Source organism: Arctopsyche grandis, chromosome 3 (assembly GCF_051622035.1).
Source record: "Arctopsyche grandis isolate Sample6627 chromosome 3, ASM5162203v2, whole genome shotgun sequence".
NCBI lineage: Eukaryota > Metazoa > Arthropoda > Insecta > Trichoptera > Hydropsychidae > Arctopsyche > Arctopsyche grandis.
In genome coordinates this window covers 15,676,621-15,703,708 of record NC_135357.1, presented here as the reverse complement: position 1 = coordinate 15,703,708, position 27,088 = coordinate 15,676,621, and the positions used below count along the sequence as shown (strand labels likewise).

At 29.6% G+C, this 27,088-nt stretch overlaps 1 protein-coding gene across 1 annotated transcript; it reads right to left on the bottom strand.

Moving 5' to 3' along the window:
* Positions 1 to 609: 609 nt before the first annotated feature.
* Positions 610 to 24,986, bottom strand: LOC143909974 (trissin receptor-like). The gene is made up of 11 exons (XM_077428298.1): positions 24,971 to 24,986; positions 23,895 to 23,932; positions 20,726 to 20,981; positions 15,234 to 15,378; positions 13,996 to 14,155; positions 13,312 to 13,509; positions 11,616 to 11,759; positions 8,284 to 8,410; positions 7,965 to 8,070; positions 6,581 to 6,683; positions 610 to 1,116 (listed from the first exon to the last, which is right to left on the bottom strand). The coding sequence occupies exons 1-11, from the start codon at positions 24,984 to 24,986 to the stop codon at positions 610 to 612; spliced, it is 1,800 nt and encodes a 599-aa protein (XP_077284424.1).
* Between the last annotated feature and the right edge of the window lie 2,102 nt (positions 24,987 to 27,088).

Genomic DNA, 27,088 nt, shown 5'->3' with positions numbered 1-27,088 from the left:
ATCTGTCTAACAACAACAAATTGAATAGAATGCATTTTAATACAGTGTTTATTTTTATCTTGTACGTACATAAAATATTAAAACAAATGTACGTACATATGTACATACAAACATACACTCGTATACGTTAAACGGGTCTACGTGACGAGACAGAATGTTAAATGACAGTAAACGCAAATATCGGAAGGCAAAGATCGAAAATCGAAAGATATTAAGTCGAAAGATCAAAAAAAATGGTGCATGGTAAACGGTACATACTCACTTAATTTGCGCGAGCAGGATACAACAGGAATAAAAGGAACATGCTTTTCCTCCCGTATTAATGTGCGCGGGCAGAATACCATGCACCATTTTTTTTTTATCTTTCGACTTAAGATCTTTCGATTTTTGATCTTTGCCTATCGATATTTGCGTTTTCTGTCATTGAACATTCTGTCTTGTCACGGAGACCGACGTTAAACATCTCATAAATGTCACCATCTGAAGTGACGTAAAAATCTTTTTATAAATCCAATCCAATTAAAAGCACACGTTTTCTACACGTGTCATCATTTAAAGTTTCATTTCATGCATTTCTATATCGCAAATGGGCGAGCTTTTAACCGATTTTCAGGAATCACCGTTCGGAGCAATCACAGTACTGCACGGCGCTCGCGTTGAACGAGTAGAACTTCGCCTCAGAATAGATTGGTGGGTATTGTTCTGAGTGTTAAGCATTCCTTGTTTCTGCTTGTTGGGTCCACCTCTGCAGTTGCAGAAGAGGAGCTCTTTCATTCCCTTACGAAAGTTTCGCGAGAGAAAAGCGTACAGTAAAGGGTTAATGCCCGAGTTGAAGTATGATATGAGAAAAGTTAACGGAGTAAGCAGCGTGCTGAAATCGCTGCCACCTCGATAGTTGGTCGACCAGTATTGCCACATCTTGCGGGCATGTAGGGGTAGGTTACATAGGGCAAATGTGAGAACTACCACGATCAGCATTCGAATGACTCCTCTACGTGCTCGCAACACGCTCTGAGTCAGATGACTTGGATGACCACCGTGGACTTGGCCGCCGCGTGCTCGCCATATACTCACCATTGGTGAGTAGGCACAACCCTTCTCAGGCACCATGGATAGCTGCCAACAAAAAATAAATAAAGTTAATCTTCGGATACAATTAAGTAGATTGGTCAGGATAGACTGTGTAACGAAATGGCGCTGATCCAATTCACCGCTTTGACAAAACCATAGTAACGCCTGCACGGAAATATTACATACATATGTAGTATAGTATGTATGTATGTATGTTTGTAATTTTTTCTATTATTTTTGTTTTTAACTTTACATTATTTTCTTGCTTTATTTTTTTTACTTATTTAATTTTTAGTTTTGTATCTTTTGTTTTTTTATGTATATATTTTCGTGTTTTTTCTCGCTATAGTGACGCCCTCGAGTATATCTGTATTTTCACTATAGCTTAACAGAAATAATTAAAAATAAATAAATAAATATAGTAATGCAGTCTGCGGTAAATTTAAAGTATTGCATATTCAAGTATTCAAGTTGGGAAACCCAAGCCGGATGTAACACTACATACATACATATGTATGTAATAGAGTGTGATGCTGATACTACAATATGTATATATTTATGTACATATATAAGCACAATTTCTGTGCTTCCATACATTTAGTCGAAAGGAAAAATGAAAAATTTAGCTTTCCTACAATTGCGTCGAGTTGTATTGTGTCAAAAAAGGTAAATACAAATTTCATTGATTTTATAAACCGTCTCAAGAAGTAAATAGAGATATTTTTACTTACCTCTTATTCTTAAATTTTTCCACTGCGTCCATTGCGGGAAAACCATTTTTTTCCATTCAGGCCTGTAGTATATATGTATTATATATACACATATGTAAATGTACATAATGTTCTAAATTACATACTCATATCAGAAAATACACACTTTCATTTAATTTTTTGATTTTTTCCAGGAACCGTCGTACTGCTGCCCCTCCCCCCCCCCTCCAGTTTATTGTTTGTCATGTTTAATTCATAAGTAGTTAATATCGGACGATCAACTTCCTGCGTTCCTTGTAAATTGTAGTACATATTATTATAAACGGTACGACTTCAAGTAGAAAAGTTGAATATAAAATGATTTATATTTATAATTTTAAAATTTCAAAAAAGATCAAAGAGATATTTTTTGTCAATTTTTTAAGTAAAAAAATTCAGGTGTGACCAACCCATGACTTTATCTATATATTTGAGGAATATAAGAAGGTTACAAAACAAAATTCGATATTGAACTGATGACTATGATAGCGATACAAATTGAGCGCAAATGTATGGAAACTTGCACAAAACAAAAGTTCTACTTCCGGTTGTCAGATTTTGTTCAAATTTTTTTTATTACTAAAAATCACTATCAGTATTATGCTCATTAAATATCAAGAAACTAAAAATTATTTTACAGGTCAAAATAAAATAATGAAATATTGTTTTAAAAAAAAATACTACTTGCGGATTACGAATTCTGACCAAAACCCTACCAGATCTAAGTTAGTACATAAAGGATAGAAATATAAATTTTCAGCTTAATACGTTTAGGGGTGTCGACAGAGTAGTGGGCACAACATTTTTGACCTTTCTACAAGGAAAAAAATCCCACTTCCGGTTCATTAAATTAAGTGATTTTTTTTTTTTTTTTACTTCAAATTACTAATTTTATTATACACAATAAATATCAAGAAGCTTAAAATAATTTAAAAGGTCAAAATAAAACAATGAAAAAATAATGAAAAATTGTTTTAAAAAAAATACTACTTGCGGTTTACAAATTCTGACCAAAACCCTACCAGCTCTAAGTTAGTATATAAAGGATAGAAATATAAATTTTCAGTTCAATACGTTGAGGGGTGTGGACAGAGTAGTGGGCACAACATTTTCAACCTTTCTAAGAGAAAAAATTCCCACTTCCGGTTTATAAAATTTAATAATTTTTTTTTATTTTCATCACATTGATACAAAAATTATACTTGAATTTTTTTGTGACGAACACACATGTTTAAGGGGTCGAAAAATATAGTGGAAGAAAAATCGAACAAGAGTAAACTGCCACTTCCGGTTGACGGATGCTTACTAAATTTTATAAATAACTTGGTATTAAGCTTAAACTGTTAGATATGAAATTTCAGTTCAATAAACCAAAAGGTTTCTGAGAAAAACAAAAAAAACCTCGATTCTCTAGAGTAAAAGTACTACTTGCGGTTCAGATAGAAATTTTTAAAAAATATAAAATTATAAAAATTATTATTTCTATCATATTTAAAAAAAATTCAGTCCGATTCAGTTAGTGGTTTGGGAGATAAATGAATGCAAAAACTTAAAAAAAAGAGGACACCTATAAGGGGAGGTACCATTTCCGGTCAACTTGAAAATTTGAAAAAAATTTTCGTCGTGTCGATAAGATTTTCAGTACGCGATACTAAGTTTCAGTTTGATAGGACTAACAGTGTTAAAAAATATCCCCAAAATACACACACACACAGACACACACACACATACACACACACAGACACACACACACACATTTTTTCTAGATCATGAAAACGTGATCAGTGATCGATTCTTAGTTCGAATCAGTCAAAATCTCGAGTTCGAATTTTCGCATGATCACAAAACTTCATCTATTGTTACTACGTACATAGATAAAGTAAAAAGAGAAAAATAAGACAAAGAGTACTAAGGGTAGTGTGCTAGATCCGGTCCTGTGTATACCTACATTTAGGTCTACCTCGTTCCACCAATTTGCAATATCTTGAGACGTATTTTCCCAGCTTTTTCGGTGTATTTCATCGTTGAGTTTGTATATATTTATTTTAAAAAAATTGCTTTAAAAAAAATATAATAAAAATTTTAAACGTTTTTAATGTTTTAAAGGTGTGTTAATGGCTTAAAAATCAATGAATGATTACAAATGACTTGTATGTTAAAGATACAAAATATACATACAAAGTCTCTTTCGAAATTATATATTAGATATATAAATTTGGCAAGGCACTCTTTTTTGTAACGCATCACTACACATTTTGTGTTCAAATAAATTAATTACACCAATTAGAAAAAATATATATTGGTTGGATCACGTTTACGCATAGAAGAAGAACGCTAGGACCAGCAGTTGTCGGAGTATATGTATGTATGTATGTAAGTCCACACATTGGCAAAAATGCGTGGGAATACAATTCATAAGGTAGAAAGACGATCTAATGGAGCTCTCAGACGTAGCAATTTGTCTTCCTTTTTTCTGTCGTAGAGTCGCTTACTACAATCTTTGTATTGCTATCGATTTTTCCACACCGAATCTCCCCCCCCCCTCCTCGCTTCGACGAGGTAGTTTAATTTTGTAAAATACAATTTTTAGATTGTTGGTTTATAATATTTTGAGACCTTGATATATCTACTTATCTGTTGCTATGATAAATCGTCGCGATTACTCAACTGATTGAGACGAGAAATATTATATGTATTATGGCCGCGTCTACAGTCCCGTTAATGAAGGTTGGTTGAGCACAATTTGAAAATATATTAGAGATATTAGTGTGTGTGTGTGTGTGTGTGTGTGTGTATACGCGGACATACATATACATATATGTCCGCGGCACTTAAGTTACGCACTTAAGAGGGCTGGACAGCAGCGCCTTGTCCATACAAACGTACTATACTTCTCCCTTCCTCAATTATGGCACAAGAGAAATTATTTTTTAATATACTATGGATATCCACCATTGGGATGCATCTATTGTTTTATTTTTTTGATTAATTATTTTTTATATGAGCTAGGAGCCGCCAAACATCTATAAAATCGCCTCTTTTTTACACCCACGAAACGAGTCCAGCGTGCTTATATAAAGGTCGATTTTAAAATACGCCGATAGATGCACAGAAAGTATCTTTCTCATACCGATGATGAAATTTTTTTAAAAATTGGTCCAGTTTTGTAGGAGAAAATAGTAGAATACGAAACCTCGATTTTGTCAATTTAAAATTCGTTTTATCTGGTTGAAGCACAACTGTCGCATTCACTCAATATATATATTGATATATATTGTCACATTCACTCAATATATACATACACTCAATATATATATCGAAGAAAGGAAAGGTAACAAAATTAAGGTTTCGGGTGTACAGCCCTCTTAAGTGGCGGACTCTCGCTTGCCATCTCGCTTGCACCAACGCTATCTTGCGTACGCTCACGGGAACTGAACGAGTCTTTCTAACGCAATTACCGGTCGAGTTAGTACGTTTAGATATATTGAGATAGAAAACCAACCCTTATGAACGTGGTAAAATAAAAAAAACTGGCCAAATAAACGCAAAATAGCACAGAGGAAAAATTCGTAAAAAAAAAATATTTTTGACTTTTAAAATTCACTAGACAATTAATTATAAGTATTTTAAAACAATAAAAAATCACAATCAATAGAAAAAACATCTGATTATTGATTTCAATACTCACTTTGAGCACATCAATACTAGATTTTGAGTTAAAGACCATAAAGCCAAAAAACTATAAAAATCGCGCGCTTTTTTAAACGCTCATATCTCATAAGCGATCACTAACTAACAAAAATCATTATCATATTCAAATTTAGTGGGTCAAACTTAGTAAAGATTGGTTAGTCTCCACTCTGGTAACTCAAAAACGTGATTTTTTGTTGCTCAGTGTTATTCATGTATTCATGATTTTTAGGTACTTTTCATACGCAATATCTTAGATTTTCTTCCTATTTCACCCATAATAAAAATACATAAAACATAAAAAAATCAGAGATTCCGAAGTACAGATTTAATATTTACTGTTTTATATAATACAAAGCAAATAGAAAAAATAAATTGATGTTTCAGGACATACATATTAGAAAAATGTATTCAGATATATTGATCACTTCTATTTTTTTTATGCATGCATATGTATGTACAATGTACATACATATGCATAAAAATGAGGCTTCTAATAAAAAGATTTCATTCAAACATGCACATATGTACGTTTAATATGTTTGTATATTTTAATATGTACATATTTAGTATATATGTACATATGTATGTATAGTGCACAATTAAAGAATACAAATAAATTAATTCCATTTCCCACATTTGGCTACTATTTTTGGTCACTATTTTAGTAGAAATTATAATTTTGAATATGGTTAGATTTTATTAGAACCAATTTTGTATGACATTGTTATACAAAATTTTTTAGAGTCGATCTGGGTATACAAACAAATTAAAATTTAAGTATTAATTAAAAGTCCATATATACCCAAAGAAGCTCTCAAAGACTTTTATTTTCAAAATAATCACGGGAACAAAAATTATGATTTCTGAAAAAAATTCTTCCCATTGAATTCTCGAATCAATCAAAACATCGTAATTGACCCAAATAAACTTCAATAGAACTATTGTCAAATAAATGATATTTGCATATATAAAAAAACCTACTTTGTCAAATTTTTTGTCGAGATACATCAATTAGTTGGATGCTAACTGCATTATTTAAAAGCATTGGAATTAATATTTAACGTTACCTTAATATGAAGAAAGATTCCCACTAGGTCCATTGAAGAAAATTCGCGTTTTTTGCTCCGACGCGCAGTGTAGCCTAGACATTCACGATTAAAGTAGCATAATCTGCATAGACATTCACGATTTTAGTAATTTTTGAAAAACTATTAAAACATCATAGTTTTATATTGTATATATCTATAGATGTATCTTTTATATATCTATATTTTGATGTTCTGTTAATTAAATTTTATTTCGTCGTGTCGAAAGCTCGTCATTGATCAAACTTGTCACTAATATGTAACGAAATAGATTTGTACTGGGTGTGTTTGTGACTTCCAAATTGTAGTTCAAATGCGGTATAATAAAAAACTTTATTTATAAATTTTTCTTTGAGTATTCCTCAAAAAGGTATGCTCTTATACATATATTTAATTTAAATTTAACTAAAAATATAATTACTTTTTTAGAAATTTTGATTTGAATATCCATTCGCGAGTTTTTTTTTTATTTTTTGTTAAAATTAAAAATTCTACGATTTTTTCCACTCGCTTATTATGTGCTACAGTTTTCAGATAACGTATTTTTTAAAACGAAGTGAGCGCGTGTATGTATATGTAGGTAGATATGCAAACGGCTACACTGTGCGGCATAATACATACATACATACATACATATTTTTTCGAATGGCTCCTATTCCAAGAGCTATTTGACTTCTCAATGAAATCGTTGCTGCTGTGCCTGAATGCGATATTTTCCACCTTGGTGAGCGTAGATTATCGGATATTATTTTAACATATTCATGATTATTATTATTTTAACATATTTATAGGTAAGATGCGCTCATCATTATTTTCTTAATTTGAATGTGATGTATGAGTGGAGTTTTAATCTACTCTCTTCCATTTGGGCCTTGCAGTGATTTTTTTTTTTCTTGTGTACATTTCATATTATATACTATTTTTCTTTTGTTCAATTTGAAACTTTGAATGCGATCTAAGGATTTTATTTATTCTTTTATTTGATTTTTTCACCTTTGTTCATTTTTTATGTATGTATTATTTTTCTTTTGCTTTTTTTTTAATGTTTTTCTTCTTTTGCTTTTTTTCTTTTTATTTTATGTACATATTTTACTTTATTACTCTTTTTCAAATGTAGGCCATTGTGGCGCATTAGGTTCTTCCTGTAATGTCACAATGGTCCAAAACTATAAATAAATAAATATAATATATGTCGGTTGACAGTTAAAAGATGTTGCTCAATAGAAGGCAGCGAAAATTTCCAAATTTTTTCATAGTCTGTAGTCTTCACTGTGCCATTGAAAAAACGTAGCACCCCCATGCCGTAATACGAAAAACATCCTTAAATCATTCGGCCGCCCGGTTTTCAACTATTCTAGTAACACACTGATAACTGAAATGTTCGTTCGGCTTTCTCCTCATCCAATTTATTCTATCGTAGTCGCGAAGATTAAACTTGCTCTCGTCAGTAAAGATTACATTCTCCCAATCATCTTTAGTCCAAATTTTGTGGAATTTTTCGCAATAAAACCATTTTTTTCCATATAACTGCCGTTAAAAAGGGTTTTTTTGCTATTCGTCGTGCGCTGGTCCTGGTTGTCGAAGTCGTGTACTTATGATTTCGACGATGATGTATTTTCCAGCCGTTTGTCTGAATTCTCCTCTAATATCCTGGGCAGTTTTTAAACGATCCCTTTAACACGAACGTTTAATCATCCCATCTTCTTGAGGGGTTGATTTTTTTGCGGTCCTACTATCTGGCTTGCAAATACCGGGTTCCGTTTCTCGATTATTTTTGAGGAAATGTGCTAAACTTATCCGTTGACATCTCAACTGCAACGTTATTTTTCGTGTGGACAATCCTTTTGAAGATATCGAAATTATTTGCCAATTTTTCGTCACGTCAAGTTTCGCACAAATCGCAGTTACTCACACGAAATCCGCACCGAGTATTTTAGAAATTAGGGGACCTTTTACCGAGAAATTCCAAGAATTCAAAGTATTTGCAGGTGATACGATTTCTCTGCACGGTACTGTATGTAGAGGTTGTGATTTCTCGACTTTTTTTGATTCTCGAGATTCGAGAATCTCTTTTTCTCGGAATATTTGAATCTCGAGATTTGAGAATCTTATTTTCTCGAAATATTTGAATCTCGAGAATTCGAGATTTTCTTTTTTTGTTTCTCGAGATTCTCGAGAATTGATATAGTGAATTGATTTTTTTAGCATATAAACTTGACAACATACAAAAATCAAAAGGACACAAACACTACATATGTATATTATATCAGGGGTTTACAACTTTATTAAAGACATGACGAAAGAAAGATAGAGAGATACAATAGAACATTGAATAGAAAAAAAAGTAAAATTATATAAAAAAAATATTATAAAAGAAGGCATGAAAAGAAAATAAAAATATACAAAAGTAATTTAAAATAGTAAAAATAACAATATGTAAAAAAGAATTTAAAAAAAATCCCAGTGTTGCTACCCGGCTTTGCCCGTGTTTTTGTGACCGGACAAATAATAAAAATACTGATCATCTATGCATCTATGCTATAAATTGATTAATATCTAAGGAACAAACACTCGAATAAATAAATAATAAATCAAAAATCTTTGTTTTATGTGTGATAAGTGGGGTCATATTGTCAGTGAAAATATATTTTCAGTAGCGTTTTAGTGATATCATAACCGAATACTTTCGCACTAGTGACTAGTACCTACATGCACATACGTACATGTATGTAACTTAAAAATGGTGCGATTTCGTTGTAACATGTGTATATGTAGTTATGTATATGATGACCGAATAATAACTTACCGGACAAATAATAAAAATACTGACCATCTATACATATAACAATACTTCAAAAAATTATTTACGAGTTAACAAGTATACAAATCAGTCAGTTTATTGAGTAAAAGCATGTAGTGATAAATTAAGAATATTCTCGATATTTTCGAGATTCTAATAAACGATTTCTCGAGATACGAGAATCTCGAATTTTCATAATAAAATATTCTCGAGAAATGAGAATCTCGAACTTTTACAATAAAATATTCTCCAGAAACGAGAATCAAAATTTCTCGAGAATTCTCGAGAAATCTTGAAACGAGATTTCTCGATCACAACCTCTAACTGAATGTATGTATGTAGATCAGCGTTTCCCAACCTTTTTTGACTCGCGTACCACTTGGTAGTACATAACGCTAAATTGTACCACCATATAAAAATGATTGTATTTCACGAAATTTGTTTTTGCAAATGTAATTATTATATATAGTATTTGCATTGTAAAGAATGTGAAGACAGGATACACGCAATATGTATATTTGTTTTGGTAAGAAATTTTATGGAAATTTTTTTTTTTTGCGGAGACTTAATTATAATATGCTCAAAGTTTAATATATTTATCTACTATCTTGTCATGCTTCTATTATTGATAATAAAAATATTATTGATTGTTTTAATAAAAACACAAAATTACAAAGTACATATAATATGTTTTATTAAATCTCCTTACAAAATAAATTTATTGAGATCCTTATACTTAGTTTTTTTTTTTATTTGGTTCAAATGATGCGAGATTTACCCTTAAGTCTGGAGCTGGATTCAATCAATTTCTATATTTGTCTTATTAAAATATATGAAGAGAAAGCTCTCTCAACCAGTTCAGTGCTAGTAAACGGCGACAGAAATTTAAGCGCTATGTCATAAAGCTGTTCATATTCTTCACTAATACCTAGCCAAAAATTAATGACCTTATTTATTTCGAATTCAGTTTTTAAATGCTATAGTTTGAAAGTTCAATCAAGTTCTCCTTTTCCTTGGTAGCTGTCCGAAAATGTACATTATCAAAGGGGTTTGAAATCAAATTGTTTGCTTCTTAAGGTTTGGGGAAGCATTGCGTAAAAGACGATTTCAGCCCTATTAAATATTCAATTATTTTTTCACGTATATCCCGAGACTTGTTTTCAAATAAGAAATTATGTAAAGTTTTAAATACTTCAGTTTGATCATTTTCGATAAATACATTCCAAAAAACTAATTTTCTAATCATATGTAATTTCAATTTTATCTGCAACATTAAAGATTATTAACGAACTATTCTCAAGTGTCAAATTCAAGTTATTTATTTATTAAATTTAAAACTGCACTCCAAAATCCATGCCGGATCTGAGGAAAACGTATCGATTGCCAGATTTTCGATCATCGACTGTACATATTGACGTCAACGATGACTAATTAAGATAATGTTTATTAATTACTAGTTGTTTTACCCGGCTTCAATCAGTATTTGTAATATAAACAGCTTAAACATGGCGAATCTAATATTAAATATTCATTTGTTTTTTTATTAAATTTATTTTAATCGAAAAAAATATAATATTCAACCAATTGAATTGTCGCCATGGAAATTTTATTTTGTTTCCAAACAAAGATACAAACTTACAAAGTCTTTTTCGAAATTATATATTAGATATAAAACATATTTCTATTTGTATGATTTTAATCATTCATTCCTGCATGTCCGCCATTACTGATTTTTTTTCGCGTACCACCAAGTGGTACGCGTACCACAGGTTGGGAAACACTGATGTAGATAATCAATGATAGATTTACTCGTAATCATCGAGATATTTAAATGTATTTTTTACCTGTTAAACATGGTAAACAACCAGTGATCTACTATATGGCACAGGAATCAAATAAACTTAAATAGACGAAAATGTTCTTTAAAAATAAAATAAATAAGAATATTAAGAGCTGATGTTCGAACAAAATAATCTACGAAATTTCAATTTAAAATAATGCTCTTTCCTTTATTTATTTATTTAAAAAAAAAAACGAAAATTTTCAGATAATGGCTACGACCAAATTTTCTCAATCGCTCCGATGGTCCGTCAAATCGATAAGCAATTAAAAAGTTTTTTACTGGCTACGAGCCGCGCTTAAAAGGGTTCGAATCCCACATATACCTACTCGAAAATCACACTTGAAAGAAATTTGTAAATAAAAAAAATTCATTACATGCGTGTTATTTGGAGACCGCTGTTCGCACTGATGTGAGCAGGTGGGATTGCGACATGGTCCTGGATCAGGTGCTCTGGATATCCTCCTCTCCATACTTCTAGCACTCCTCCAAAGTCCGATAGCTATCCTCGTATACAGCACCTGTCACAAATAATGTCATTAGATATAAGCGTTATTATTTACTTCGAGACTCCCCGCTAGTTCTTAATTACACTATATCTTTATACAATACTACGTATATGTATGTACATGTAGTATGTTTATATGTATGATATATGTATGTACATACATATATATATGTGTATGTGGATTTTACGTACATTATATACATAGGTATATGTACAGTTGCAAGCCCACTCCTTGTTCCGTCGCACTGATTGTGAACAGGATTCAACAGTCAGAGTTATTCATTGACATATTCGTATTTGCTATTGTGTACCGACATAAAAAAGTAGTTTTTGTTTTATTATGAACAACAGAAGCTTTTTGTTTTCGTTTATGAACAACACAATGAGCAAACGATCATATGTATCTACATACATATGTACTAGTTTTCCATTGGGCACGATCTGTTTCTATACCTTGAGGACTGTATGAATATAAACGATTCCGGAAATTGTCATATTATTACAAATAGGGACATTATTTTTTGAATATTATAAAAAAAATCAGTTTAAACACAATAAAATTAATTAATATATTTCTCCTACTTTTAAGTAAATAAACGATTGAAATTATCAATAATAATAAAAACGAGTCTTTGAATTCGAAATTTCTATGAAATACAAATATAAAAGAAAAAAAAGAGTTCAATTAAATTATATAATATTTCAATTTCACGTTATAGACATTGCTTTGATGAATTTTTACTCGTTCCCAAACAGACGTCCGATTGCCTTACAAAAAAAAACAACACCTCCATACAAATTATTTTACTTATCAATAGAACAAAAAATATCAATAAATTTCCATTGCCCGTTTTTAACGAAATTCACAAAGCTATAAAATATGCGAGCTATTTTCCAATTTGTATTTGAGCCGTTATTCAACCTTAATTTTAGTAGTCTAATGGTAAAACACAACTAGTTCGCTTCGTAAATATTGATCAGTGGGATTATCGAGAAAAGCTTGAGTCCTGAAAGATGAATAATTATCTCACTGAGAGATGAATAATTATTTTGTTTAAAATGTGTTCAACAAATTAAGCTTGCGATTGAAAAGTGTTTTCAAAATATGTACGTTATTCGGTAGAATGCGTACTATCAAAATTATCCTTAAGCATAATGCATGGCACAGATTTAAATAGATATTTAAATACAACCATGTTAAATATTGTAACTACAAATTTCATACATAAACAGTTATATTTATTACTTCATCGTAATTTTTCTTTCAATGTTTTTTGTGCCTCCTACTCACTTTGTAAAAATTATCATAATATTATTATACATGTGTTTATTCAACCGTACGCTTCAAATGTTAAATTCGTATTATATGTATAATATTAAAACACTTAGGCATTCAATTAAAATCTGCTCTCGAACAATATATATATTTTTGAGAAATATTACGTACATATACATATTTGATAATATAGAAATAATAATTAGTTTTATTTAATTAATTTTAAATTATCCCAGTTTTTCCGGGATTTTTGCATATCTAATAATGATAAACATTCCGAAATACTTACAGTCATAACGCACAATGGAATTACGTACAACAATCCGAAATTGATCATGTCAAACAATTCAGAATCGTATTTCCTCCTGTGCGTGATGCATATTGTCTCAGTTTGGCCATCTCCTAAGTCGTTTGTTATGGTCTGAACCCAAATAAATTTAGGAGCACTATAAAGGGCGCTAGTGATCCACACGCCGACTATCACCAACTGAAAATAAAGAGATATTTTAAACCGATCGGTTACATATTATTACCAATTTGCGTATTTTACGGCAAGCTTAATTCGGACAATAAGCACTAATTTAGAGTGGTTTTGCTTCACAATTTCTTAAGCTGCTAAACGGCAACAGTTGAAAGTTTTACGAAGAATTTCACACGCCGTTGCGCCGACCAACTTCGTCCGCGAAATTCAGTTTTCGAAAGCTATTATTGTATATATTTTCAAGACTAACTTTATTAATTTGAGTCATACAGCTCTCCAGTACAATTTACATATATTGATATATGTATGTACGTATAGGCAAGCTTTACAGATATTGTACAGTAAACATGCCAACAGACGCAGCTGGCGATGTGGCGCTCGGTAAAAAGACACCTCATTACTATCTTTCGCCCCAAAAAATCTGCAAATCCTTCAAAGATATATCCATCTTTGGTGTAGATTATTAGAGCTAGGATCCTAAAGTCCACTTACCCTTAGTCTCGTGGGGGTGAGTATCTGCTTGCACGTTATAGGATGGATTATTGCAAAGTAGCGCTCAGTACATATCACCACCAAAATGAAAATGGATGCCGTGTAGCTCAGCGAGTGTACAAATTGATACATCTTGCATAAAAAGTCACCAAAAACCCAACTGAAACATAAAAGTGACATCAAATATTACTGCCACCCAAAGTGGGCGGGGAAATTCAATTTAAAACATCGAAATGTTCTCAACACTTTAACATTTTTTACTTGAAACTCTTTCTAAAGCAAAAATATTAAATAAAAAATTGTTATTCGTGCGTCATTCGGGTGTCAATTTTCTTGAATTATTTGACATTTAAATTCCAAAGAATATTTTTATTCAAGAAGAATAAAAATATTCTTGAAGAAAGTTTTCCCATATTTTATAATTTTCTATCCAATTGTAGCGTGAAAATCAATTAAATAATATATGATATTATTAAATAGAAATATGTATTCAACTTTTCATTGTATTTTAATATATGAAAAGAAAAAGAAATAAGTGTAGATAAGTTGAACTCAACGTACAGATATATGTATAACGTACATACATATGTATGTACATATATACAATATATGAACGTACGTGTACATACAAATACATATGTGTTTATAGCATTATAAAATATTGTATTTGTTCTATTCAAACGCATGTCACAACGAATTTAGCAAACCTTTTATCAACCTCCAAAAATTTACATAATGTGATAATTTTATAATAAATATACTTACGTATTTACCTTCTTTAGAAGATACACAAACAGTGCAAATCGATGTTGAACATGTAAATGGGATATTAACCCTAATGGAACGTGCATATGTGTGTACCTATTTATATGTTACTGGCGAATGAGTCTTTCAAAGCAATATATGCGCTGATGGCATAATATTCGTAAAAATTATTATTTTTTCGTCGCAGCCATACTTCACGTTAATATTTATTTTATTCGCATTTTCCTAGAGCATACCCAGAATATTGCGAAATTATTCGGTATAAAATATGCGCAAAGGGTGGCATTTGAACACGCCGAAAATGCACGCACTTCACTATCACTATTTTACAAAGGTTTATATCGTGTGCAAAGAATCCTAAAAGCCGCAATTTCGTGGTTTCGTCTTTGAAACTGGAAATGTGACGCGTAAAATTTAAGGCGAAAGAGTTTCTAAAGGACATTTCGTTGGGAAGAAAAGTCGTTAAAACTCACCTGGGTATTAGGTAGATCGACAAGTTTTGAAAGACGCAAAATACGCCCACACAAAAATCAGCCACAGCTAAATTCGCCAAAAAGAAATTCGTTATAGACCTAAGTCTCCTTGACAATGTCACAACCAATATAACCATGAGATTTCCTGCAACAAAATTTAAATTTAGCAATTTGCCATTATTACGTAACCGGAAATTTCGGACATTTCAGAAACATTATATTACTGAGGAACAAATTAATTTCACACATTATTTCAAGGACTGTTTGCAAACTATTATAACCTACATACATACATACATTGTCGGATATATAATATTGAGCAAACATAAGGCCCCGCCAATTTAAAATTAAATTCACATAGCGCGTCATATATGTACATATGTATACATGTACGTACATAGTATGTGTGTTTGAACATACATATCTATATGTACATACATATGTATATGGAAAAAATAAACAAAAAACGCCGATTGTAGGTATGATTCAAATCGTATGGTCTCATGAATCAGTTTTCAAGTTGAACACGTTTGCAATTCCGAATCTCATATCACCTATTCTAAATAAAAAAATAAAAAGACGTATTCATCCATTTTTACGTTCACCGGATATGTCGTTAGTTTGTGAAAAGCGTAGCGAAAATCCAGGAAACGCCGTAAAAAAATCCGTTCATCTTTACTGTTTTCATTTTCACTTCTAAACTCTTCCTCTCATCCGGAGAGGGGTTGTTCTTACCCTCATCACTCGTACCCTGAGAATCCGTACATGTATGTATGTACTTTTTCATTGTTCTTTTCACTTCAATCTCTTAATGCATCCGCGCACGTTTATCAAACGGTGAAAGGTAATGCAGAAATGACTAGGTTATTGAAACATTTTCCTACTCACGGCAATCCCGCCTCCTTCAAATACATCTCATTCTTATACTTTTTCAATGCTCAAACATCGTTCGATATATGTATGTACTTCTGTCTGTATTTGATTAATTTATGAATATTCATAAATGGAACATGTCGTCTATTCAAATTGAAAAGCATTGAACAAGTCAATGCTACATACATAGGTACTCCTACATATCTATAGTATGAATTCACTTTGCATAATATGTAAAGTGATTTCGAGTTTTAACGACCTTCCTTATTCAAACTGTTCTCCAATACAAATATTCGAACTGAAAATTCCTTTCATCGCTTTCGTATTTTTAGAACACTTTTTTCAATAAAGGTCAAACAAAAATCTTCTTAATGAAATGGTGGTTATGTCTATTATTTTTATCGATATTATTTAATAGACCAAGACCAACTTTCATTTTGTTTTATATTAGTGGTTTTTTTTTTGTAGCCAAGTTTTCCATTTTATTGTTATATGAATCGCAACACATTTTTTCAATTTAAAATATAAACTATTTACATAACTACCATCTGTATAAGTTTACATGTTCTTTAAGTATTGTAAGTATACAAAAATCATTTCGATATTTTGGTTTTTCGCATCCAGAGATTTCTTTACATTTGATTTTTTAATCATTTATTTTTACAAAACCGCATTTTTATCATCTAGTATATAAATTTGAAAGAGACTTTGTATGTATGTATGTATGTATATATGTTTGTTTGAATCGTAGATTCCGTGATGTTCAATTTAATAAAAAAATAAATGAATATTCAAATAAAATAAAACTATTCAAAAAAATTTAATAAAACGTTTACTATTAGATTGGCCATGTTTAAGCGGTTTATATTACAAATACCGAGCGAAGCCGGTTAAAACCACAAGTATAATACATATATAGAGATGATTTTATTTCATAAATGATTAAACAGTTTAATATTTTCAATGACATAAATAAATCACAAGTTTTTCCAGACTTTTAAACATATTTGTATTGCTATTAATTTTCGTTTGTTATATGCTATGAATATTTTGTAGGACTTTAATTAAGATTTCGCAAAGCAATCAAAACCATATTAATCTGATTCAAGAATTAAAAATTTAATGTCTTTGAGTTATTACCAGAACACAAAAAAACATGGCAACTATTTGTTTATTGTTTTCAATTTAATTAAAAAAGTTGTGGGTATAAACGAATAAATTTTTGACACGTGAAACGAAAAAGTTACTTTTGTTCGAAACGCAGTTAGTAGTTGAGCTCCGAATATTTAATTTTAAGAATTTACTGTTTTTACCAAATTTAAATTTTAAATTATGCCCACCGCATATAAAAGATAATAATTTTGCATTAAATATTTCAATTCAATAGAAAAAAATTAATCTTATTTATAAATTATTGCGTTCAGTACAGTAAATTTCGTAAATCGTTACAGTAAATTTTTTCTCAATTAATCGTCCGAATATACAGTTAATATTTATTTTCACACAAAACATTATTAAAATATCTCTTGTTCAATTTAACGTCGAATCGTGTAAAACTTTTAATGAAATTCAAAACACAGAATGAATATTTAATTAATCGCCCACAAAACAATTCAAAATAACTACCCTTTAACAAAATAACAACAATAACAAACAATAATTAGCAAACAATCAACAACCGGAAACGTTTACGTTTGACTTTTGATATTTTACATCACGTGTATTATACATATGTACATATTTATGTACCTACATATGTATTGATGTGAAATCAAAATACACATTATCATTTATTGAATAGTTAACACACGAGATTTAATTATCACGCTTGTGGGAGCGTAAATTCACAAATTTGAACTAAAATAGGCTACAGTGGAATAGTTGACATTGAATTATTCTAGAAACAAGCCATAAGGTACCGCATTTTGTGTGTCGTCGTGTAGAAATGAGCACACAATTGTTTTCACATTATATTGTATGTTATTATAATTCGAATATATACGAATAGCCATTCATCAAATATGTTTGTATTATTTTTTAATTTTTACAACAATATTTCTTTATTTATTATTATAATATTGGAGTAGGTATATGAATAATATGCAGTGCTTCGTGAAATGCTTCACATTAGAGCACAACCGTGAATATTTTCCATAATTCCGGTGTACCAATCAATTTTGACGAATTAGATATATGAACCGTCTTCTTAACGCTTAAGAGTATACATACATATGAAAATGTAATGTGTGTCTTTAAGCAAATTTTGTTTTCGGTGCTCATATAATATGTATGACTAAAATATAATACATACATATTAATGAAACCATTGTTGAACCCATTCGATTTTTACAATATATATATATATATATATATATATATATATATATATATATATATATATATATATATATATATATATATATATATATATATATATATATATATATATATATATATATATATATATATATATATATGTATGTACATATACAGGTGTTCTGAAAAAATTCTAGAGGCTCGATAAGTTTTCGAATATTTGTCAAGTAGGAAAAAATCTAGCATCTTTTTCAGTTATCATGATTTTGTTTCATCTTTTTATTTGATTGAAAAAACATTAGAAAAATAAAAAATATATATAATTTACTAACATATCACTTTGAAATTGGGCGATATTGGCAATATTGGTAATTAATTAAATAAGTGATTTTGGTTTTTTTATCTAAAAATCTTTAAAAATGAAATAAAAATAAACCATAAGACTTTGTACTGAGGTACATATGTATGTGTGGCTCAAAATGTTCTAAATGATAGGAGCTTTCATCCCTTTAAGGCCTTGCTCCAGAGCACCCTGTATATTAAAATGTTTATTTATGTACGTATACATTGTATATGTAAATACTATATATGTATGTACATATAAACATTTTGATTTCGAGAATTTCTTTTTTCTCAAAAAATACATAAAAAAATAAGCGGTTTACTGTTCATTTTTATCTACATATAATATATCATCATCATTCACAGCCATTCACCATCCACTACTGGATGAAGGCCTCTCCAACACGCTTCCATTCGTCTGTTTTGAGTAACTCTCATCCATATCATCCCATACATTTTTCTGATTTTATCCAACCAACTCCAATGTGACCTTATTAGTATGTACTCTTTTAAATTCTCTCGAATACCCTATTATCATTACATGTTCTCAAAGTAACTATTTATTGAAAAAAAGCTGACCACTCACTTAATTGCCTATTTAATATATCTTCATAACTATTTGTAATCCAAATAGCATAATAAAATGTGAAAAAAATGAACAAAATCGGGCTTTATAACGTAAAATTTTGATGCAACATATCAACGTTAGACATACGTTTATTTAGAATATTTAAATAACACTATTTTCGATTTATTACGATATAATATGTTTTATTGTACTTAGAGCATCCTTGTCAGTATTTTCAATGGCATACAATGCTTTTTTTCGGACATTTAAGTGAATATCTTCATCATTCATTTCTTCGCATTCAAAATTTGTATCTACATACATACACTTGCTCGCCGTTTCTTTCACTTTTGCGTAATCCACTTTTTTTTGCTTGGTAGTCACATTTCCCTTCTGAATTATATAAATTATACACTCAAAGGGAGTCGTGTCCTTTGTCATCGCCTTTGTTGATGAAAATAAAATGTAATTTACTTACCGTAACAATAACTTCTATACCTGCGTATATGTAGTTACTCGACATTAATCTTTAAAATTCATAGAAATGCCGGCCAACTTAGGACGCAATCGCGAAATTGGTTCAATTGTAATTAAAAGCTCTTTTAAGCCGGAATACAGTGTTTCGAATCAACAATGACTAGGGACACTGGGCTATCTGAGATTGCTCAACCCATTCATTGCGGCCAATTTATCCCCGAGCCCGACTGTGCGAGTTTATATTGACTATTTGCGTCGACCTCATATGTTACGTAGGAGTTATGAAATATCATAAAGTTTGAGAAACGCGAGCAATATGTATTCCAAAATGAGCATTTTCTAAAAGCCGCAACATTTGTCATTAGTTAAATAATTACGCGTTTCATATCCTTTGTACTTTACAAACATCACACTATTATGAAGTACTAATATGCCTTAACTTCTAACATAACATAACATAACATAATTTCTGCGAAAGTTATATATACAACAAATAAATTGAATAAACAAAGGGATGAATTTTCCAACTCGCAATGAATCAATAGCGATTTCAAGGACGTGATTCAAATACATATGTACATACATATGTATTTAAAGCATAAATGTGTCAACACTGATAAAATCAGAACTCCGTTCCCCTACGAAAAATATTTGTGAAATGATACAATATATTTAATTAAATGCATATCCCGTTAAAATCAATTATACTATGTATAATAACTAGTTAAAAGGTCATTTAATCCTTCCCAATATTTAAATACAATGACAATTTTTTTTAATGGCGAAACGATATTGTTAAACATTGAGAAACAACTTTATTTTATTTGAGCATTGAAAATATGGTGATGTCTTTTGAACTTTTTATCGATATAATAATACATTTTAATGAAGATATAAATTAAACAATAATTCTTACCGAAGAAGCAGCAGCAAAAAACAATGGTGTAAAGAGTGATGAAAACAGCTCGGACATCAGTCCTATCGAATACATAATCGATTGATTGATCCATTGACACATTGTCCAGTTGAGTTCTGTAGTTTGATGAGTTCAAGTCTATATCTATTGATGTTGGACTGGACTGTACTAATGCAGTCCAATTGACATTGACTATGCCAACATTAGTGACTTGTTCCAATCCATGGCTTTCGTCCTCGTTAAGCCCCTGCCAATTCTTGAACATGATTAGCCTTTGTCACTTACACTTCTATATAAATAAAAAATATATTTTTATAGCCAAACTTCATTTTTTCACACTGTTTTAACCCGAGTGCTAAAAATATAAGGGTGACGTATTTTATAATAAATGAGTTTTTTTTTTAATTTGCTGTTAAATATTTTTACGGCCTTGTATCCTTGAGTATTTATTATAATGAGCCTTATTATAATCACAGTTCTTTGCTTGGGAACTTCACTTATTTTTCTTGGTTTTCTTTTTCGCCAATATTTTCTTCGTGGTGAAAACGCATTTACATACAAAATACATACAACATATGTAAATTCAACTAATACAATTTTTTTCTAAAACGTACATTTATAGGAATGATTTTTTTATTATGAAAATTTGATTCAATTTGTTCGAATTTTGAAATCAATATCAATATTGTATATTTTTTCATATTGGGAAATTTAAATCAATGACACCATTTATATAACTTTGTATTATATAAAATAAAGTATCATAGTATTATATTACAAATACCTATATGTATTATATTAATTACCCATATTACAAATACCGAGCGAGCGAGCTTTCTTACATATTTTTCAATGAGTTATGTTATTGAAAAATTACTATTATTTTTAAAATAATATTTACATACATTTGTTTTAGATGTTGATTGCTAGTTACTTTTTATAATACATACATATATGAATTTATATAGAATTTTGTGATTTAATGATATTTAAAAATGCGACGTCAACGTCATACCAACATTATTTCACTGACGAAAATATGTCTGGTATACATAAATTGTAAGTAATTGATTGAGTAATTTTATTCAAAATAAATTAAAAATCCTATGTGTATACATATTTATGTACATATAATACTGTATTTCATTAAACTTAATTATTTCAAAACATATGTATGTAAAGCAATTTGACGCCACCTTCTTTGTGTTTGTACATATACACATATGTACATACATATGTTTGTTCTTCGGTAAATCCACAGTTTTCAACTTAAGACAACCATATTTAATATTCATATAATCCACGGTATACTAACTTATACCACGGTTTACTAAACATAAATGGTTTTTCAAAATGGTAAGAGTCCTTTTATGGTTTTTTTTTTCATTTTCATCTACCTACGCAACGTTGGGCAACGCCAGACAACGCCAGGCGTCGCCGATTATTAAAGCCCGGATCCTGAGGGGGCTGTGTATTGTTCAAATGTTGTAAATCCATTGTTAAAGGTTTCCCGAACCTTTTTACAAAGGATTTACAATAATTGAACAGTAAATGGCACGCTTCCGGTTCTACTTTTACCGATTATACATACATATCCATATGTATGTATCATTGAGAAAAAAATCCTCACCCAGTACCTTTAAGCATTTTGTCAAATGTAATTTACATTCCTTATATCTACATATTTAAGTACAATTTCGTGTCATAAACCATTACAAAATCGTATTTCAAATCTAAAGCGAAACAAATCAAATTACGATGCAGTGGAAAAAAAGAGGATTTTTAGATTTTTGCTTTGAGTCAGAAATGTCTCCAAAAGCATCTTGACTTATTTTTTATATAACATTACCACTGAATATTCCGTACTTTTTCTTTGATCTCTTTCTGCAAAAAAAAGTCTCGGAAAATTGGTCGGTGACGTGTAAATTTAACATTGAAAATTTCCATTTTAAGAAAATATATTAATCTACCAGATTTATTCGATTTACTTTAAATCAAATGTGAATAATATAATAAGAAGCTCTACGTTAAATAAATTAATATACGTTGGAGACGAAAAGAACTAGAGGTGACTTGATCGAAGTCTATAAAATACTTAATAATCATTATAATTGTCATATGTCTAATCTTATTACATTCAACGTAAAACACCCACCTCAGAGGTCACTCGCTTAGACTCCAAAAATAAAAATCTAACAAATTGATCAGAGATTCATTATTTTCAAACAGAGTGGTTTCAGTTTGGAGTAGTCTTCCCAATGATGTAGTAACCTCTGATAACATTAATATTTTTAAGAACAAACTTGATACTAATTTTAAAACTAAAGGATTTTTGTAATTCTTCTTTCCCATAATCGAATTTCTGTTTTTCTTTTCTTTTTGTTTATTTTTTTTCCTCTCTCTATTATTTTTATTTTAATGTTTTTTTTTTATTAATGTATTTTAATTTTTCTCATTTTTATTTCATACATGATAATTTGTAAAAATATGTTTGTTCATACCCCTTGGTTTGGTATGTTAAAAATGTGATACTACATATTATGTTATATTATAACATGATTAATAATAGCTAGAGACACTTATTTTGGGCATTTAGCTATTAATTGATGCTAAAATTTGGAATATATGCTAAATTCGTAAAATATGCGAATAGATGTTAAAATAACAAACAAAAGTGAAATTTGCATAAAATTAATAAACAATTTAGAAGGGTCTTCCTATTCCTTTGCCCATTTATTATGTGAAGAAATTGAGGGGATAAAACAGAGCTTGCAGTTTACCATCGACGGTCTTTTTCCTGTCGAAACCAAGCAACTGCTTTTGTCTACTACTGTAAACAGTTGGAGCTTTGTATCCAAAAGGCTGCTCAAAAAAGCGTCTTAAAACTAGACTCGCACTCAAGACTAAATGAGGCAAATCTATTCCTCCGAACATTGAGTAAACTATTCAATCCATCTGTGGCAGGTACAAAATCTAATATTAATGTTAAAGAAACAGTTTTATTTTTTAGAAACCTGCCATTGTTTAATGTATTAACAGAGGCTCAATGCTTAGAAGGATATCAGCACTTTTTTAGACAATTAATAGAAAATATAAAAAGTTAATGCACGCCGGATATATTGCTATTATTGATAGCAACAAAAATTAAATATGAAGAGTTTGGTTGTACAGCTCTAACATCTATTTGTTGTGCTAATAGTGTGGATGCTGAAAGTTATTTTAGTAAATAGAATATAAATTGTTACCGATCGTCGCACGAATCTCAAAAAAGAATCTGTAGAAATATGCTCCATGTTGAGTTTTAATAAATTTTAATTGGTATTTTATTTTTATATTCATATTTTTTGTCTTTGTATTTTTATATTCATGTTTTTTTCATTGTAATTTTAATTCTAAAACATTTTTGAATTTTTTTATTATTTTTTAATTGTTGTGTTGTCTTTAAATTGTATATATGTATTTATTTATATAAATTTTATTAAAATTCATTGAAATTTTTTATTATTTAAAATTAAACTCTTACAAAAATATATGCTAAAATTGAACATTTTTAATGCCCTAAAACGCTAAAATGCAAAATGAAAATGCTAAAATTGACAAAAATAGATGCCCAAAATACGTGTCTCTAATAATAACCCTTCATAATGAATTTATTAGATTCCCGTGTTAATTTTCTTCGTTCAAGTTTGTTCTTTGTTTTTCAAAAGATATTAAAAATACATAATTGAAAAGAAAATTTTTAATAACATCTCAAAATGCTACTCATATTAACTCTTATTAATAAAGTTACACTTATGATTTATTTGGCATGCTTTATATTGATTTTTTCATTTTTATGTATTAAATTTTACTCAAGTAAAAAAACCGGAACGATTGATATTGCTATTTTACATAACTATGCAACGATTCCATTCATAGTGAAGAAAATAACAATTAAATATGTACAGTTTAACAATACCAAACTTTGCTTAAATTTTCATGATTTATTTTCACTATATTTGTGGTTAAACCTTTCGTTAAGTTTTCTCGGAATAAAAGGTACGTACATAAATGTACAATTTTGTCACACAATAATGTCCGTTTTCACTTCGCTGTATTTTTTAAGCGGCTATTTTCAACAGAAATAAAACAGAGGAGGGTGCGTTAAATATCAAGCTTTAGTCCGTGTTTCTACATGATAGTCGAATAAAACGTAATAAACACATATCATCATCAGTCACGTGCACGCTGTAAATATGTATGTACCATGTATCATGGACATGGCAGGTTATATTATTTATACTGAATACCTGCTTACATATTATGTCTTGGCCATGAGTGACATAATATATAATAAAATCATCCCTATCTTGATTGCTCCACTAACTTTGGGAAATAAGCGTTTGCATTTATTACATACTAAAATATGATTTTAAAATATATCTTATGAACTATTTATAAACTTTAATACATAAAAATATAGGACGTGAAAAATTGCAAGGTACAAGTTTTTCTTAAAGCTAAAATATAATTTTTTGGTGATGATATATATTTTTACTTTATCTATGTACGTAGTAACAATAAATGAATTTTTTTTGATCATGCGAAAATTTGAACTCGTTTTAATATGTGTCCATGTAATATTATCAACTAAATAAGTTTAAATATACATACAAGTCCTTTAATGTGCAAGTATGTACATATTTTTTTGTGTTTCGAAAAAAATTGAAAATACATTGGCGTAGAAAGTAGTAATACGTAGAAAGCATTATATATGAGATGGAAATCAAATTATAACATAATATGTGTATGTATGTATGTACATATGTAATGATGATTGCAGAAAATTTTAATTACACAATTATTATTTTATTGTCATTTATAAAGTTAAAATATGTATATAGTATGTATACATATGTAAAATATGTATACATATGTACATATATAGTATACATACATATATTATAGTAGCTGACTTACTTAAACGATATACATACATGTGTTTTTATTTAAGATTAATTAAACGATATACATGTGTATATATATATATATACATATGTATGTATGCATGTGTTCTTTTTAAAAAAAATGCATAAAGGTTGATATAAAAAAGGATGTGGCTATTTGTAGAGTATCGACGAATTATTTACTCAGCATATAAATAGATTTTTGTAAACTGTCTTTTATGAAACAAATGAACTTGATTTATTATTGTAATATTTGATTTCTAAATTTACTCCTAAGCATATAAACTCCCAAAATATTATGTCAAGAAAAGGTTTCATATGTATTGTACCTACAAATAGTCAATAATTCGTCGATACTGTATCTACAAATAGACACAACCTATGAAAAACCAAAATGATGTATATGTTTTTTTATTATTTCAAATATTTTATTTTTAAATCTGTATTTATAGGTATATTATGTATGTATTACGCATACATATATGTATGTATGGACCTGCACGAGCATGACTACATATACATACATATGTGTATGTAGTGTGCAGACAAGCGGCGAACATTATTTTCAACTTAACGTTAAGTATAATTATAATAGTATAAAAATATATAAATAGATAAAAGGTGAACTTAAATAAAAATTCTTAGCAAAATACATATGTATGGTCAATATAAAGAAAAATTGGTTAAATGCCTTTTTTATTGTGAGAAAAAATGTAAGATTTTTCTCTATCGCGAATAACCAAAAGGGAAACACAATTTAACAATGGCGTTTGTGAAAAAAAGATTAAAAAAAACTGTTTCCTAAGGTTAAATGAGATTCTTTTTTCGAGCGAACAAAATAACCTTTTTATTATATCGTGGTGGTGATGGAAATTTCTTTTATTTTTCTATGAAATACACCCGTTTTCGCACAAGACACTACCCGGTATAATTTCGTAATTTGCATGTAAATTTCCAGCGTCGTCAAATTAGCGTGAAGCGGTAATATACATAATATTGAATTCCCACCGTACATATTTTATACTGTAAATATGTCACTCGAATTTGACGTTGAGAAATTCTCTTTATTTAAAGTATTTCATAATAATTAGTCTTCGATACGTATTCTAATTTGAAAATTATATGATGAAAATAATGCAATTACAATACGGGTTAGCTGGAACCAAACAACATTGGATATATTTCCACCCTAACTATCGTAAATTTAAAGTTTGATTTAATTAAAATTCTAAACACATCCTTTCGAAGTCTTTCAGGCAATTAAATACGAATTTAAGCACTAATCCTTTCAGGAATAAAGTAAATCTCTACTAAATACTGTGGTTTACGTACCGTACTAATCTTTTAATCTTTAAGTTTGCCTATGGTCCAGTCCCTCCGCAGAATACTATCCATCGCCTACTTTCTGTGAATCGGT

Bases quoted from the DNA above. Each gene is read 5' to 3' on its own strand.
- LOC143909974 (XM_077428298.1), bottom strand. The intron at 11,760-13,311 runs GTAAGTATTTCG...TATTTGTGACAG, and splicing joins TTCCATTGTGCGTTATGACT to GTGCTGTATACGAGGATAGC. The intron at 1,117-6,580 runs GTAACGTTAAAT...TTTTGTTGGCAG, and splicing joins GAATCTTTCTTCATATTAAG to CTATCCATGGTGCCTGAGAA.